General features: G+C 55.0%; 1 protein-coding gene across 1 annotated transcript in view; it reads right to left on the bottom strand.

Annotated features, from left to right (window-relative positions):
- The window catches only part of LOC132833980 (serine/threonine-protein phosphatase 2A 65 kDa regulatory subunit A alpha isoform-like), a 45,207-nt gene extending 30,256 nt beyond the window's left edge, over positions 1-14,951 (bottom strand). The window contains exons 1-5 of the mRNA XM_060852690.1: positions 14,868-14,951; positions 12,173-12,263; positions 10,707-10,807; positions 8,726-8,958; positions 236-383 (exon numbers count right to left, since the gene is read on the bottom strand). Of these exons, the coding sequence (XP_060708673.1) occupies positions 236-383; positions 8,726-8,958; positions 10,707-10,807; positions 12,173-12,263; positions 14,868-14,951 (657 nt within the window). The remainder of the gene's footprint in view (positions 1-235; positions 384-8,725; positions 8,959-10,706; positions 10,808-12,172; positions 12,264-14,867) is intronic.
- Positions 14,952-16,811: the final 1,860 nt, after the last annotated feature.

Below are 16,811 nucleotides of genomic sequence, written 5' to 3'. Positions count from 1 at the left end.
GTGTAGGTTAGTGTGAATTGGCCATGCTAAATTGTCCCATAGTGCCCAGGGATGTGCAGGTTAGGTGCATTTATCAGGGATATAGCGTAGGGGGATTGGTCTGGGTGGTTTACTCTTTGGCCGGTCCGCGTGGACATGTTGGGCCGAATGGCCTGTTTCCAAACTGTAGTGATTCTATGAAACAGCCTCATGACCCGATGTCTTGCCATCGGGGAGGGAATCAGCTGCCAGGTACCTGCTCGTCAGAGGCCAGCGTGGTGAACATTGGGATAATCTCATTCTTCAGGTGCTCCAGCTCCAGGACCTTGGCAAACTCGCCCAGCTTGGAAGCAGCTGCTCGGCGCACCATGGGAGTGTCGTCTGTGCACAGGTTCTTAAAGTTCCTGTAGGTGGCAGCAGTGAGGAGAGAGGTCAGGTAGGCATGAGAGGGGAGAGGTCAAGTAGGCACGAAAGGGGGGAGGGGTCAGGTAGGCACGAGGGGAGAGGGGTCAGATAGGCACGAGAGGGGAGAGGTCAAGTAGGCACGAGAGGGGAGAGGGGGCAGGTAGGCACGAGAGGGGAGAGGTCAGGTAGGCACGAGAGGGGAAAGGTCAGGTAGGCACGAGAGGGAACGGTCAAGTAGGCACGAGAGGGGAAAGGGGTTAGGTAGGCACGAAAGGAGAGAGGTCAGGTAGGCACGAGAGGGGAGAGGTCAGGTAGGCACGAGAGGGGAGGGGAGAGGTCAGGCAGGCACGAGAGGGGAGGGGTCAGGTAGGCACGAGAGGAGAGGGGTCAGGTAGGCACGAGAGAGGAGAGGTCAAGTAGGCACGAGAGGGGAGAGGTCAGGTAGGCACGCGAGAGGGGTCAGATAGGCACGAGAGGAGAGGGGTCAGGTAGGCACGAGACGGGAGAGGTCAGGTTGGCACGAGAGGAGAGGGGTCAGGTAGGCACAAGAGGGGAGGGATCAGGTAGGCACGAGAGGGGAGAGGTCAGGAAGGCACGAGAGGGGAGGGGTCAGGTTGGCACGAGAGGGGAGAGGTCAGGTTGGCATGTGAGAGGAGAGGTCAGGTTGGCATGAGAGGGGAGGGGTCAGGTAGGCATGAGAAGAGAGATGTCAGGTAGGCATGAGAGGAGAGATGTCAGGTAGGCACGAGAGGAGAGGGGTCAAGTAGGCACGAGAGGGGAGAGGTCAGGTTGGCATGTGAGAGGAGAGGTCAGGTTGGCATGAGAGGGGAGAGGTCAGGTTGGCATGTGAGAGGAGAGGTCAGGTTGGCATGAGAGGGGAGGGGTCAGGTAGGCATGAGAAGAGAGATGTCAGGTAGGCATGAGAGGAGAGATGTCAGGTAGGCACGAGAGGAGAGGGGTCAAGTAGGCACGAGAGGGGAGAGGTCAGGTTGGCATGTGAGAGGAGAGGTCAGGTTGGCATGAGAGGGGAGGGGTCAGGTAGGCACAAGAGGAGAGAGGTCAGATAGGCACGAGAGGGGAGAGGTCAGGTAGGCACAAGAGGAGAGGGGTCAGGTTGGCATGAGAGGGGAGGGGTCAAGTAGGCACGAGAGGCTAAGGGTCAGGTTGGCATGAGAGGGGAGAGGTCAAGTAGGCACGAGAGGCTAAGGGTCAGGGAGGCATGATGGGGAGAGGTCAGGTTGGCACGAGAGGGGAGAGGTCAGGTTGGCATGTGAGAGAAGAGGTCAGGTTGGCATGAGAGGGGAGGGGTCAGGTAGGCATGAGAAGAGAGATGTCAGGTAGGCATGAGAGGAGAGATGTCAGGTAGGCACGAGAGGAGAGGGGTCAAGTAGGCACGAGAGGAGAGGGGTCAGGTTGGCATGTGAGAGGAGAGGTCAGGTTGGCATGAGAGGGGAGGGGTCAGGTAGGCACAAGAGGAGAGAGGTCAGATAGGCACGAGAGGGGAGAGGTCAGGTAGGCACGAGAGGGGAGGGGAGAGGTCAGGCAGGCACGAGAGGGGGGGGGTCAGGTAGGCACGAGAGGAGAGGGGTCAGGTAGGCACGAGAGAGGAGAGGTCAAGTAGGCACGAGAGGGGAGAGGTCAGGTAGGCACGCGAGAGGGGTCAGATAGGCACGAGAGGAGAGGGGTCAGGTAGGCACGAGAGGGGAGAGGTCAGGTTGGCACGAGAGGAGAGGGGTCAGGTAGGCACAAGAGGGGAGGGATCAGGTAGGCACGAGAGGGGAGAGGTCAGGTTGGCACGAGACGGGAGAGGTCAGGTAGGCACGAGAGGGGAGGGGAGAGGTCAGGCAGGCACGAGAGGGGAGGGGTCAAGTAGGCACGAGAGGGGAGAGGTCAGGTAGGCACGCGAGAGGGGTCAGATAGGCACGAGGGGAGAGGGGTCAGGTAGGCACGAGAGGGGAGAGGTCAGGTTGGCACGAGAGGAGAGGGGTCAGGTAGGCACAAGAGGGGAGGGATCAGGTAGGCACGAGAGGGGAGAGGTCAGGAAGGCACGAGAGGGGAGGGGTCAGGTTGGCACGAGACGGGAGAGGTCAGGTTGGCATGTGAGAGGAGAGGTCAGGTTGGCATGAGAGGGGAGGGGTCAGGTAGGCATGAGAAGAGAGATGTCAGGTAGGCATGAGAGGAGAGATGTCAGGTAGGCACGAGAGGAGAGGGGTCAAGTAGGCACGAGAGGGGAGAGGTCAGGTTGGCATGTGAGAGGAGAGGTCAGGTTGGCATGAGAGGGGAGGGGTCAGGTAGGCACAAGAGGAGAGAGGTCAGATAGGCACGAGAGGGGAGGGGTCAGGTAGGCACAAGAGGAGAGAGGTCAGATAGGCACGAGAGGGGAGAGGTCAAGTAGGCACGAGAGGCTAAGGGTCAGGGAGGCATGAGAGGGGAGAGGTCAAGTAGGCACGAGAGGCTAAGGGTCAGGGAGGCCTGAGAGGGGAGAGGTCAGGTAGGCACGAGAGGGGAGAGGTCAGGTTGGCACGAGAGGGGAGAGGTCAGGTTGGCATGTGAGAGAAGAGGTCAGGTTGGCATGAGAGGGGAGGGGTCAGGTAGGCACAAGAGGAGAGAGGTCAGATAGGCACGAGATGGGAGAGGTCAGGTAGGCACGAGAGGGGAGGGGAGAGGTCAGGTAGGCACGAGAGGGGAGAGGTCAGGTAGGCACGCGAGAGGGGTCAGATAGGCACGAGAGGAGAGGGGTCAGGTAGGCACGAGAGGGGAGAGGTCAGGTTGGCACGAGAGGAGAGGGGTCAGGTAGGCACAAGAGGGGAGGGATCAGGTAGGCACGAGAGGGGAGAGGTCAGGTAGGCACGAGAGGGGAGAGGTCAGGTAGGCACGAGAGGAGAGGGATCAGGTTGGCATGTGAGAGGAGAGGTCAGGTTGGCATGAGAGGGGAGGGGTCAGGTAGGCACGAGAGGAGAGATGTCAGGTAGGCACGAGAAGAGAGATGTCAGGTAAGCACGAGAGGGGAGAGGTCAGGTAGGCACGAGAGGAGAGAGGTCAGGTAGGCACGAGAGGAGAGGGATCAGGTAGGCACGAGAGGAGAGGGTCAGGTAGGCACGAGAGGAGAGGGGTCAGGTTGGCATGAGAGGGGAGGGGTCAAGTAGGCACGAGAGGCTAAGGGTCAGGGAGGCATGAGAGGGGAGGGGTCAAGTAGGCACGAGAGGGGAGGGGTCAGGTAGGCACGAGAGGAGAGGGGTCAGGTAGGCACGAGAGAGGAGAGGTCAAGTAGGCACGAGAGGGGAGAGGTCAGGTAGGCACGCGAGGGGAGGGGTCAGATAGGCACGGGAGGAGTGGGGTCAGGTAGGCACGAGAAGGGAGAGGTCAGGTAGGCACGAGAGGAGAGATGTCAGGTAGGCACGAGACGGGAGAGGTCAGGTTGGCACGAGAGGAGAGGGGTCAGGTAGGCACAAGAGGGGAGAGATCAGGTAGGCACGAGAGGGGAGAGGTCAGGAAGGCACGAGAGGGGAGAGGTCAGGTTGGCATGAGAGGGGAGGGGTCAGGTAGGCACGAGAGGAGAGGGGTCAAGTAGGCACGAGAGGGGAGAGGTCAGGTTGGCATGTGAGAGGAGAGGTCAGGTTGGCATGAGAGGGGAGGGGTCAGGTAGGCACAAGAGGAGAGAGGTCAGATAGGCACGAGAGGGGAGAGGTCAGATAGGCACGAGAGGAGAGGGGTCAGGTTGGCATGAGAGGGGAGGGGTCAAGTAGGCACGAGAGGCTAAGGGTCAGGGAGGCATGAGAGGGGAGAGGTCAGGTAGGCACGAGAGGGGAGAGGTCAGGTTGGCACGAGAGGTGAGAGGTCAGGTTGGCATGAGAGGGGAGGGGTCAGGTAGGCATGAGAAGAGAGGGGTCAAGTAGGCACGAGAGGGGAGGGGTCAGGTTGGCATGTGAGAGGAGAGGTCAGGTTGGCATGAGAGGGGAGGGGTCAGGTAGGCACAAGAGGAGAGAGGTCAGATAGGCACGAGAGGGGAGAGGTCAAGGAGGCACGAGAGGGAAGAGGTCAGGTAGGCACGCGAGGGGAGGGGTCAGATAGGCACGGGAGGAGTGGGGTCAGGTAGGCACGAGAAGGGAGAGGTCAGGTAGGCACAAGAGGGGAGGGATCAGGTAGGCACGAGAGGGGAGAGGTCAGGAAGGCACGAGAGGGGAGGGGTCAAGTAGGCACGAGAGGCTAAGGGTCAGGGAGGCATGAGAGGGGAGAGGTCAGGTAGGCACGAGAGGGGAGAGGTCAAGTAGGCACGAGAGGCTAAGGGTCAGGGAGGCATGAGAGGGGAGAGGTCAGGTAGGCACGAGAGGGGAGAGGTCAGGTTGGCACGAGAGGGGAGAGGTCAGGTTGGCATGTGAGAGAAGAGGTCAGGTTGGCATGAGAGGGGAGGGGTCAGGTAGGCATGAGAAGAGAGATGTCAGGTAGGCATGAGAGGAGAGATGTCAGGTAGGCACGAGAGGAGAGGGGTCAAGTAGGCACGAGAGGAGAGGGGTCAGGTTGGCATGTGAGAGGAGAGGTCAGGTTGGCATGAGAGGGGAGGGGTCAGGTAGGCACAAGAGGAGAGAGGTCAGATAGGCACGAGAGGGGAGAGGTCAGGTAGGCACGAGAGGAGAGGGGTCAGGTTGGCATGAGAGGGGAGGGGTCAAGTAGGCACGAGAGGCTAAGGGTCAGGGAGGCATGAGAGGGGAGAGGTCAGGTAGGCACGAGAGGCTAGGGGTCAGGGAGGCACGAGAGGAGAGAGGTCAGGTAGTCACGAGAGGAGAGAGGTCAGGTAGGCATGGGGTGGGAAGGGTATGTAGGCACAAGAGGAGAGAGGAGGAGAAACAGGCACAGAGAAATCACACACCGTAGGTGTGTCAAGGTTCAGGATTCGAAACAGAGTAAAAATACACAGGTCACGTTAAAAAGGCACAATTTGCATCACGGACAAAAAACATGTACACTTATGTACAACACAAAACTGTTATTTAATACAAAACATCGAGGATTTACTTATTATTTAGATTTTGAGGAGGTCTCGTGGATTTGAGGAGGTCCCTTACTCAAAGTCAGAAGATTTGGTTTCCAGTCCCATTCCACAGTTTGATGTACAAGGAAGATCTTAACGCAGCCTCCCTGTTTCAGGGGAACCAACTGAGCCTTTCAATACTTGCCTCTGGCAGGGTCAGTTCCTCACCAGGAGAGAGTGCCGACTGCAGAGGCTGGAGATCAGAGTCAAAAGGTGTGGCGCTGGGAAAGCACAGCAAGTCAGGCAGCATCCGAGGAGCAGGAAAGTCGACGTTTCGGGCATAAGCCCTTCATTAGGAATGCGGTCATTCTTGATGAAGGTCTGATGTTCGAAAGGTCGATTCTCCTGCTCCTCGGATGTTGCCTGATCTGCTGTCTTTTTCTTGAGCCTCATTCTTTGACCCCCAATTCCTCATCAGCTGGATGTCGGATTGGTGCCGAAACCACGGGGTTCGATCCCGGTTCTGGATGGATTTCAGGACTTGCCACCCTGGTTGGGGTGAGGGGGTGGTGTCAGGGCCGGGGTTTGGGACTGAAGGAGAGGAGCAGGGTATTTCTGAGGCTTGAAATCCATGCCTGAACTTGGGAACAGCCGGGAACAAGAGAGAGTCCCGGCCGTTGCTGGCCTTAGTCCTGAATCGAGCAGCCACAACCGTTCCAGGCTGTCTGCTCCTGAGCAGTTTCAGTGAGGAAAAAAAGGTGATTGTGGAAAGGAGCCACTGGGTTGTTCCCACCAACCCAGCTCCCAAAATGAAACTGTGGCAAATGAAAAATTTGAGGAGCCAGAAGTCAGAGGTTTAATCTTATGCAAAGTGGTGGGCACGTTTCCAAAAACATTTAGGGGAGAATTAATCGTCAAACAAAAAGAGGTGAGCATTTAGGAAGGGGCAGTATGAATTTCTTAGGGTGAATCATATTTAACTGACCTGCTGGAGTTTTATTATAGAGCGCATCAATAAGGGGAACGCTGCTGATGAGGTGTACTTGGACTTTTCGAAGGCTTTCCACACAGCGCCACACAACAGGCTTGTGAGAAACGTTAAAGCTTAGGAATAGAAGGGACAGGCGCAGCGTGGATACAAAATTAACTGATTAGCTGATAGTTTCCTGCTGATAGGAAAAGGGTTTTGCCAGGGTTGGAGGATTTGAGCTACAGGGAGAGGCTGAACAGGCTGGGGCTGTTTTCCCTGGAGTGTCAGAGGCTGAGGGGTGACCTTGTAGGGGTTTATAAAATCATGAGGGGCATGGATAGGGTAAATCGACAAAGTCTTTTCCCTGGAGTGGGGGAGTCCCGAACTAGAGGGTGAGGGGGGAAAGATATAAAGGGGACATAAGGGGCAGCTTTAACACACAGCGGGTGGTATGTGTATGGAATGAGCTGCCAGAGGATGTGGTGGAGGCTGGTACAATTGCAACATTTAAGAGGCATTTGGATGGGTATATGAATAGGACGGGTTTACAGGGATATGGGCCAAGAGCTGGCAAACGGGACTAGATTGGTCTGGTCAGCATGGACGGATTGGACCGAAGGGTCTGTTTCCATGCTGTACATCTCCGTGACTCTATGACAGAAATGAACAAAGATTCTCTTTCAGGTCGGGGGGAAGATTTGTACAAGAGTTGTCCAGGGGGTCAGTGTTGGGAGCATCGCTTTTCCTGTTGTATACTGATGTTGGTGCACAGGGGGCCATTGCAAACTTTGTGGATGGAAACATTATAAACAGCGAGGGTGATAGTGTTCAACTCCAACAGGGTGCAGACATGAGCAGTTAGTGACAGTGGTTAAACCTCAATGTGGAGCAGTGAATGGTGGGACAAACATGGGTAGACAATATCAAATAAGGCTGCAAGGGGTTGCAGGAATAGAGAAACCTGATCTAGGGTGGCAGGGCAGGCAGAGAGTAAAACTTACTGTATCCTGAGATTTATTAATAGGGAAATAAAGGGAATTCTAAACTTGTTAGTTCAGTTGTTAGACCACAAGTGAAGTCGTGTGTACAGTTGTGGATGCCACATTCTCAGAAGGATGTGAACACACGAGCGAGAGTTGAAAACAGACTTGTTAGAGCGGTTCCAGGGATAAAACATTTTAATTATGAGGACTGACTGGAGAGATTGGGAGAGAAGAGAGCTAGAAAATCTGACAGAAGTTTTTTAAAAGTCATGACAGAGTAAATTAGGGAAACTGGCAGTGGTTTTTAAGGGATCGAGAATGACCAGGCCTGGATTAAAAGTGATTTATGAACGTGACATGAGAAAAGAAGCATTTTCACAAAGCAGGTCGCTCGGGCCTGGAATGGGATAGCTGAACAGAAACGGGCAAACATCTGGGGAAAATGCAGGGGAATGGCACTAAGTTAGAAACGGGCACTGGGGACTAGGTGAGGATACAATGGACCAAAGGGTCTCCATTCAACACTGCAACAATTCTGTTACCAGTGGCTTTGAGAACAGAAAATCTCATTCATCCTATTGGCTTGGTTTATAGCTCCTCCCACGTCCTCTTCGTCTTCCCTCCCATCACCATCTCATCCCCTTGCTTTCTTCCTCATGTGTTTATCCAGCTTCTCCTTCAATACAATTCATCCGTGGGAGCGAGTTCCAAATTCTCCCCAACTCCCTCTGGGAGCGAGTTCCAAATTCTCCCCGAATCCCTGTGGGAGCGAGTCCCAAAAAATCCCCAAATCCCTGTGGGAGAGAGCCCCAGCATCTTCCCCAACTCCTGTGGGAGGGAATTGCAAATTCTCCCCAACTCCCTGTGGGAGGGAGTCCCAAATTCTCCCCAACTCCCTGTGGGATCAAGTCCAGAATTCTCCCCAACTCCCTGTGGGAGTGATTCCCAACTTCTCCCCAACTCCCTGTGGGATCGAGTTCCACATTCCCCCCCACCAAACCCGCCATGGGATGGAGTCCCACGTTCCATCCCCACTCCCTGCAGGACTGAGTCCCAAATATTCCCCTATTCCCTGTGGGAGTGAGTCCTACATTCTCCCCACTCTCGGGGGAAAACATTTCTCCTGGATCCCCTGATGGGATTCATTAGGGACGGTCTTACAATTGAGGCACTGGCTTCTAGTCCTTCATTCTTTTTCTCGCCTGCCACCTTTTCCATATTATACTGCAACCTCGCTTCCTCAATGCCTGGGAATGTCCTTTGGTGTATGGCCTGTGGTGGCCGAGACGTACTCTGGAAATTCAGGCGTAGCTTTCAAACAAAATTCTCCAAGTATTGTCCCTGACATTTGCCCAGGAGGAACATCAAACCCTCCCAAGACCCACCATGGCCTCTAGCCCCACTCTCACCGGTACTTACAGCCTCAGCTCTGCCTTGACTGGGTTGGAGACACGCTGGTAACACACACTGAAGAGGCCACAGGCTGATGTCCGGGAGGTGAACCAATCACCGCTGGCCAGCCGTTTCACCAGCGGCACAAAGTACCGCTCCAGATCAGACGAGGAATGCTCCTTGGAGATGGTCCGCAGGGACTCCACTGCTTTGTCCCGTACCACTGTCTCCTCCACAGTGGCCAGGCTCTCGAGGGGAGGCTGGTACAGGGGGAAGGACGAGAGGCGGCATCAGGCACAGCAACACCCTGACCTTTCCAACAACATTATCACCATTATGTTGGAGAATCTGTATGGCACAGAGATACATTCTTGGGACTGAACAGCCTCCTCCTGTTCCTGTGTAACAGGTCAAAGAGGGGGCTGAATGGCCTCCTCCTATTCCTGTGTAACAGGTCAAAGAGGGGCTGAATGGCCACCTCCTGTTCCTGTGTAACAGGTCAAAGAGGGGCTGAATGGCCACCTCCTGTTCCTGTGTAACAGGTCAAAGAGGGGGCTGAATGGCCACCTCCTGTTCCTGTGTAACAGGTCAAAGAGGGGCTGAATGGCCACCTCCTGTTCCTGTGTAACAGGTCAAAGAGGGGGCTGAATGGCCGCCTCCTGTTCTGGACCGGATCAGAATATTTTAGGCCTGGGAAGTGTAGAGTAATTGGGTAGGGGAATGGCCTGGCAGGGTTACTCTTCGGAGGGTAAGTGTGGACTTGTTGGGCCAAATAGCCTGGTGAATCTGAACTGCATCAAATCATGGGGACGTACAGCACTGAAACAGACCCTTCAGTCCAACTTGTCCATGCCAACCAAATATCCCAACCTAATCTAGTCCCGTAACTCTCCAAACCCTTCCTATTCATATACCCATCCAGATGCCTTTTAAATGTTGTCATTACACCAGCCTCCACTACTTCCTCTGGCAGCTCATTCCATACACGTACCACCCTCTGTGTGAAAAAGTTGCCCCTTAGGTCTCTTTTATATCTTTCCCCTCTCACCCTAAACCTATGCCTCTCTAGTTCTGGAATCTCCCACCCCAGGGAAAAGACTATGTCTATTTATCCTATCCACTGCCAAGATGAAATATCCTTCCTCAGTTACAGAGCCTGGAACTTCGACCCAAAGTGGGCACCTGACCTTGGTCTGCAGAGCACCAATTATCATTTCAATCTTCTTGTAATCCCGTTGCCTTGACAGAAAAGATGTTCTTATATTATCCTTTGATTAAACCGATTTGTTGGAGCTGTCCTCTAGTATTTAGTGATTTCTCTCCTTCCCTTCATTGAAACCTATTTGGGAATATCAGGCAGCTTCTTGGCAGAAGGGGAAGATGGGTGGCACAGTGGCTCAGTGGTTAGCACTGCTACCTCACAGAGCCAGGGACCTGGGTTCAATTCCCCCTGTCTGTGTGGAGTTTACACATTCTCCCCGTGTCTGCGTGGGTTTGCTCTGGTGTCCTCCCAGGTCCGAAGAAATGCAGATTACGGTGGATTGGCCATGCTAAATTGGCCCATAGTGTCCAGGGATGTGAAGGTTAGGGTGGATTGACCATGCTAAATTGTCCCGTAGTGCCCAGGGATGTGCAGGTTAGGGTGGATTGACCATGCTAAATTTTTTCCCATAGTGCTCAGGGATGTGTAGGTTAGGGTGGATTGGCCATGCTAAATTGTCCCATACTGCCCAGGGATGTGCGGGTTAAGGTGGATTGGTCATGCTAAATTGTCCCATAGTGCCCAGGGATGTGCGGGTTAGGGTGGAGTGGCCATGGGAAATTACCTCATAGTGTCCAGGGATGCGTGGGTTGGGTGCATTCGTCAGGGGAAATGTAGAGTAATTAGGTTGGGGAACGGGCCTGGCAGGGTTACTTTTCGGAGGGTAAGTGTGGACTTGTTGGGCCAAATGGCCTGTTTTCACACTGTTGGGATTCTATTCTATAGGGAAGTTACGTTAAGACTCACCAACAAACAGTTGACATGTGTTGGGCCTCCTACAAGGGGAGTGAAGGACCCAAGTTGTTCAGCCAAGGCCAGTAGAACTTCATCCTCATCGTATATGGTATCTACAATATGAAATGGATAGGTTTGTGTCCACTCAGAATCCTCTGGAAATGAAAACTCAGCTCTGGAAGTTGTTTCCAGTTAAAATAGTAAAACCATTTTGTTCAATTTGCATTGAGTTTTAATTAGATCGCTTTGGCTTAACTGAACAGAATTCTGGTTTCCATATCCCTCAGTCAGACCCACACTTGGAGCACTGTGCACAGTTCCAGTCTCCGTATCCCTCAGTTAGACCCACACACGGAGCACTGTGCACAGTTCCTGTCTCCGTATCCCTCAGTCAGACCCGCACACGGAGCACTGTGCACAGTTCCTGTCTCCGTATCCCTCAGTCAGACCCACACCCGGAGCACTGTGCACAGTTCCAGTCTCCATATCCCTCAGTTAGACCCACACTCGGAGCACTGTGCACAGTTCCAGTCTCTGTATCCCTCAGTTAGACCCACACTCGGAGCACTGTGCACAGTTCCTGTCTCCGTATCCCTCAATTAGACCCACACTCTGAGCACTGTGCACAGTTCCAGTCTCCATATCCCTCAGTTAGACCCACATTCAGAGCACCGTGCACAGTTCCAGTCTCCATATCCCTCAGTTAGACCCACACTCGGAGCACTGTGCACAGTTCCTGTCTCCGTATCCCTCAATTAGACCCACACTCTGAGCACTGTGCACAGTTCCAGTCTCCATATCCCTCAGTTAGACCCACATTCAGAGCACTGTGCACAGTTCCTGTCTCCGTATCCCTCAGTTAGACCCACACTCAGAGCACCATGCACAGTTCCAGTCTCCGTATCCCTCAGTTAGACCCACACTCGGAGCACTGTGCACAGTTCCAGTCTCCGTATCCCTCAGTTTGACCCACACTCGGAGCACTGTGCACAGGTCCAGTCTCCATATCCCTCAGTTAGACCATATTTGGAGCACTGTGCGCAGTTCCAGTCTCAGTATCCCTCAGTAATGGGGAACTCACACCCATGGGAATGGTGGGGTGAAATATGGGACTCACACCAATGTGGAATGATGGGGGGAAATGTGGGACTCACACCCATGCAGAATGCAGGGGGAATGTGATCCTTACTCCCACAGAGAGTTGGGGGTGGCAGAATGTGGGACTGACACCCACAGGGTGTGGTTGAGCTTAAGGAGAGTGGAACCAACTTGAGGGAGAAAGGATTAGAAGGAGGTGATGACGAGGCCGAATGGTGGGACGATGCTGGTGCACAGCAGATGAACTGAATGCCCTGTCTCAGAATTCCTCGTGACAGCTTCCTCGTGGAGGGCTTGGCAGTTGAAACCAGACAAAGCGTGGGATATCAAGGAAGGAGGCACAGCTGGGAAAAACCTTTCCCTCTCTCTGTCACACTCACCTGTCAGGAATGGGAGAAGCTCACTCCGTGTCCGCTCCATCCCCAGAGCCAGAGCAATGGTGGACAGCTTCTTGATACTGTTGAGACGGAGCTGGAGGGGAAGAGGGTAATGTCCTCACTCTCTAATACACGCTTCTCAAAAATGTTCCTCACAACTAAAGCTTCCCTGACAACAATGACCACCAGCCGGACTGCTGCACTAACACTCCATTTAACAAGAATCACTTGAGTCTGATTTGTTTACACATGTGAGAAATTGCTTGTGTTCAGACACACCGAGTCATTCTCTGCAAACACAAGGGACATGATCCAATATCGTGGCTTGTGTTAATTACCCATGGTCTACTGGTTCCTGTGGTTTCAATCATGGCTGCACATCAGCCAGTCAGATGTACCATGTGCCCATTTTGAAATCTGGCACTCTTCCATCAGGCCTGGCATCTCACACACTCATTGATTCATGGAAACAGACCCTTCGGTCCAACCTGTCCATGACGGCCAGATATCCTGATTTAATCTAGTCCCATTTGTCAGCATTTGGCCCATATCCCTCCAAACCCTTCCTACAGAAGATGGCACGGTGGGCTCAGTAGTTAGCGCTGCTGCCTCACAGCGCTAGGGGCCCGGTTTCAATCCCAGCCTCGGGTGACTGTCTGTGTAGAGTTTGCACATTCTCCCCGTGTCTGCGTGGGTTTCCTCCCACAGTCCAAAGATGTGCAGGTTAGGTGGATTGGCCGTGGTAAATTGTCCTTAGTGTTCAGGAATATGTAGGTTAGGTGCATTAGTTAGGGATAAATATAGAGTAGTTGAGTAGGGGAACTGGTCGAGGTAGTATACTCTTCGGAGGTTTAGTGTGGACTTGTTGGGCTAAAGGGCCTGTTTCCACACTGTAGGGATTCTATTCACACACCCATCCAGATGCCTTTAAATGTTGTAATTGTACCAGCCTCTACCACTTCCTCAGGCAGCTCATTCCATACACACATCACCCTCTGTGTGAAAACATTGCCCCTTAGGTCACTTTTAAATCTTTCCCATCTCACCCTAAACCTATGCCCCTCTAGTTCTGGACTCCCCCACCCCAGGGAAAAGACTTTGTCTATTTATCGTATCCATGTCCCTCATGAAATTTCTCTGTTTTCATCTTTCCAAATCCATCAAACCATAAACTTCTCACCATGAAAGAACAGAAGCCCAATCTGTGTTAACTGTTCTTGCAAGTTTAACCTTCCATTGCCTGTCCCATCCCCCTCACACTGACCCCACCCTCTCACACTGACTTCTCACTGACCCCTCCTCTCACTGACCTCTCCCCCTCACACTGACCCTGCCCCTCTCACTGACTCCACACCCTCATTCTGACACTTCCATATCACTGACCTCGCCCCTTCATTCTGATTTCTCCCCCTCACACTGACCTCTTCCCCTCCCTGACCCTGTCCCTTACACTCACCCCCACCCCTTCGCTCTGACCTTCCATCTCATTGACCACTCCCCTTCACTCTGACCTCTACCCATCTCGCTGACCCCTCCATCTCACTCTGACCCCTCTCCCTCCCTCTGACCACTCCCCCTCACACTGACCTCTCCCCTTCACACTGACCCCACTCCCTCACATTGACCCCTCTGCCTCACTCTGACCCCTCACTGACCCCTCCCTCTCACTCTGACCCCTTTTGCTCACTCTGACCTCTCCCCCTCACACTGACCTCTCCTCCTCCCTGACCATGCCCTTACACTGACCCCCACCACTTCACTCTGACCTTCCATCTCATTGACCTCTCCCCTTCACTCTGACCTCTACCATCTCACTGACCCCTCTCCCTCACACTGACCCCTCCCAAACACACTGATCTCTCTTCCCACACTGACCACTCAACCTCACATTGACCTCTCCCCTCACTCTGACCCCTCCCCCTCACTCTGACCCCACCCCCTCACACTGACCCCTCCCAAACACACTGATCTCTATTCCCACATTGATCCCCCCTCACATTGACCTCTCCCCCTCACTCTGACCCCTCCCTCTCACATTGACCTCTCCCCTCACTCTGACCTCTTCCCCTCACTCTGACCCCACCCCCTCACACTGACCCCTCCCAAACACACTGATCTCTATTCCCACATTGACCCCCCTCACATTGACCCCCCTCACATTGACCTCTCCCCCTCACATTGACCTCTCCCCCTCACTCTGACCCCTCCCTCTCACTTTGACCTCTCCCCTCACTCTGACCCCTCCCCCTCACTCTGACCTCTCCCCCTCACTCTGACCCCACCCCCTCACACTGACCCCTCCCAAACACACTGATCTCTATTCCCACATTGACCCCCCCTCACATTGACCTCTCCCCCTCACTCTGACCCCTCCCCCTCACATTGACCCCTCCCTGACATTGACCCCCCTCACACTGACCCCTCCCCCACACATTGACCCCTCCCTGACATTGACCCCCCTCACACTGACCCCTCCCCCTCACATTGACCCCTCCCTGACATTGACCCCCCTCACATTGACCTCTCCCCCTCACATTGACCTCTCCCCCTCACACTGACCCCTCCCCCTCACATTGACCCCTCCCCTCACTGACCCCACCCAGACTGAAAGCCCCTCCTTCCTTTAACAGGCTGTTTCTGTGAGGGAGCGCGGGGCCTGTGCTCTCCCGATGTTGTTCTGGTTCGCTCTCTCTTTCACCTGAACGTCCTCATTTCGCAGCTCGTCGATCAGGACGGCAATGGGGTACAGGGAGTCGTCAGTAACCGTCGCTGACGCCGCCATGACTTGGGGAGGGGCTAGCGGGAGTGGGCGGGGCTAGACTGAGGAGGCGGGGCAGGCAAGAGGGCGGGGCCTGAGCGTGCCGGGTGTGGGGCGGGGCCGGAGGCTGGGCTCGGGCGCGTTTGGGGGCGGGGACAGAGAGAGGCGTGGTTAGGGTGGGTGTAGAAGGGCGGGGCTTCTGGGGCCAGGTCTAAATGAGGGTGGCCATTGGATGGGTGGGGACCAGGTGGGAGGGGCTTGCTGAGGATGCAATGACATAGGGTGGGATTGGTCCAGACTGGTGGGAGGGGGAGGGGCTTCAGTGATGGTGGGGAAGGGGCAGGGCTTCAGTGGGGGCTGTTGTTGAAGAGGTCGGTGCTTTGAGGATAGTTGGAGGGGGCGGAGCTTTAGTGGGTTTGGCCGTTGGAGTGGGCGGGGCTTCTGTGAAATTGTCCGTTGAGTGGGCGGGGCTTTTTGGGGTGGCGCGTCAATGGGTTTGTCTGTTGGAGTGGGCGGGGCTGCAGTGGGGGAGTCCGTTGGAGGGGGCGGGGCTTTAGTGGGGTTGGCCGTTGGAGTGGGCGGGGCATTGGTGGGTGAGGCTTTTGGAGGGGGTGGGGCTTTCATGAGGGTGACTCTTGGAGGGGGCAGGGCTTTAGTGGGGCCGGCTGTTGGTGTGGGTGGAGCTGCTGGGGGGGTCGTCCCTTGGAGGGGGCTGGGGTTAGATTAGATTAGATTAGACTAGACTTACAGTGTGGAAACAGGCCCTTCGGCCCAACAAGTCCACACCGACCCGCCGAAGCGAAACCCACCCATACCCCTACATTTACCCCTTACCTAACACTACGGGCAATTTAGCATGGCCAATTCACCTGACCTGCACATCTTTGGACTGTGGGAGGAAACCGGAGCACCCGGAGGAAACCCACGCAGACACGGGGAGAACGTGCAAACTCCACACAGTCAGTCGCCTGAGGCGGGAATCGAACCCAGGTCCCTGGCGCTGTGAGGCAGCAGTGCTAACCACTGTGCCACCGTGCCGCCCCTAAGTTAAGTGGGGTTGACCTTTGGAGTGGGCGGAGCTGCAGGTGGGTAGACCCTTGTAGGGGGCTGGGCTTTAGTGGGATTGGCTGTTGGTGTGGGCGGAGCAGCAGGGGGTAGTCCCTTGGAGGGGGCTGGGCTTTAGTGGGATTGGCTGTTGGAGTGGGCGGAGCTGCAAGGGGGTAGTCCCTTGGAGGGGGCGGGTCTTTAGTGGGATTGGCTATTGGAGTGGGCGGAGCTGCAAGGGGTAGTCCCTTGGAGAGGGCGGGTCTTTAGTGGGGTTGCTATTGGAGTGGGCGGAGCTGCAAGGGGGTGGTCCCTTGGAGGGGGCTGGGCTTTAGTGGGGGGTAGTCCTTTATGGGGGCTAGATCCTTGTTCAGTGAAGAATCTGATTGATGGTGGACTTGGGAGTTGGCTGGGAATAAGTTGGAGGGGTAAGGGAACAGGCAAGAGGCCAGCAGGAAGTAGAGGGCGTCTGAGGCGGGTAGGGATGTGTGGCCTGGGGAGGGGTGGGAGGCTAATGATGGGGTAAGGAGACTGGGTCGGGATGGGAGTGGGGATTTGGGGAATGGAGGCTCCTGACTTGAGTGGTTTGTGCCCCTGAGGGGGCAGATTCTGAAGGGAGAGAGTCTGAGTGAGGGGCTAGTGTCTGATGGAGAGACCTGCAGCTGGGGCATGCCACTTACTGTACATAAGGGCGCTTGGCGAAGAGGGGGGTCCTTGGAGGTTGGGGATGATCCTGTGGGGGTGAGCGATGTGCGGGATGGGCAGTGGTGGGACTGTGGATTTGTAGGAGTGATCCTGTAATCAGGGGATTGGCCTTTGTGCATTGTCCTCAGCTGCCAC

This window comes from Hemiscyllium ocellatum, chromosome 38 (genome assembly GCF_020745735.1).
Source record: "Hemiscyllium ocellatum isolate sHemOce1 chromosome 38, sHemOce1.pat.X.cur, whole genome shotgun sequence".
Lineage (NCBI taxonomy): Eukaryota > Metazoa > Chordata > Chondrichthyes > Orectolobiformes > Hemiscylliidae > Hemiscyllium > Hemiscyllium ocellatum.
This window is presented reverse-complemented; position numbering and strand designations above follow the sequence as displayed.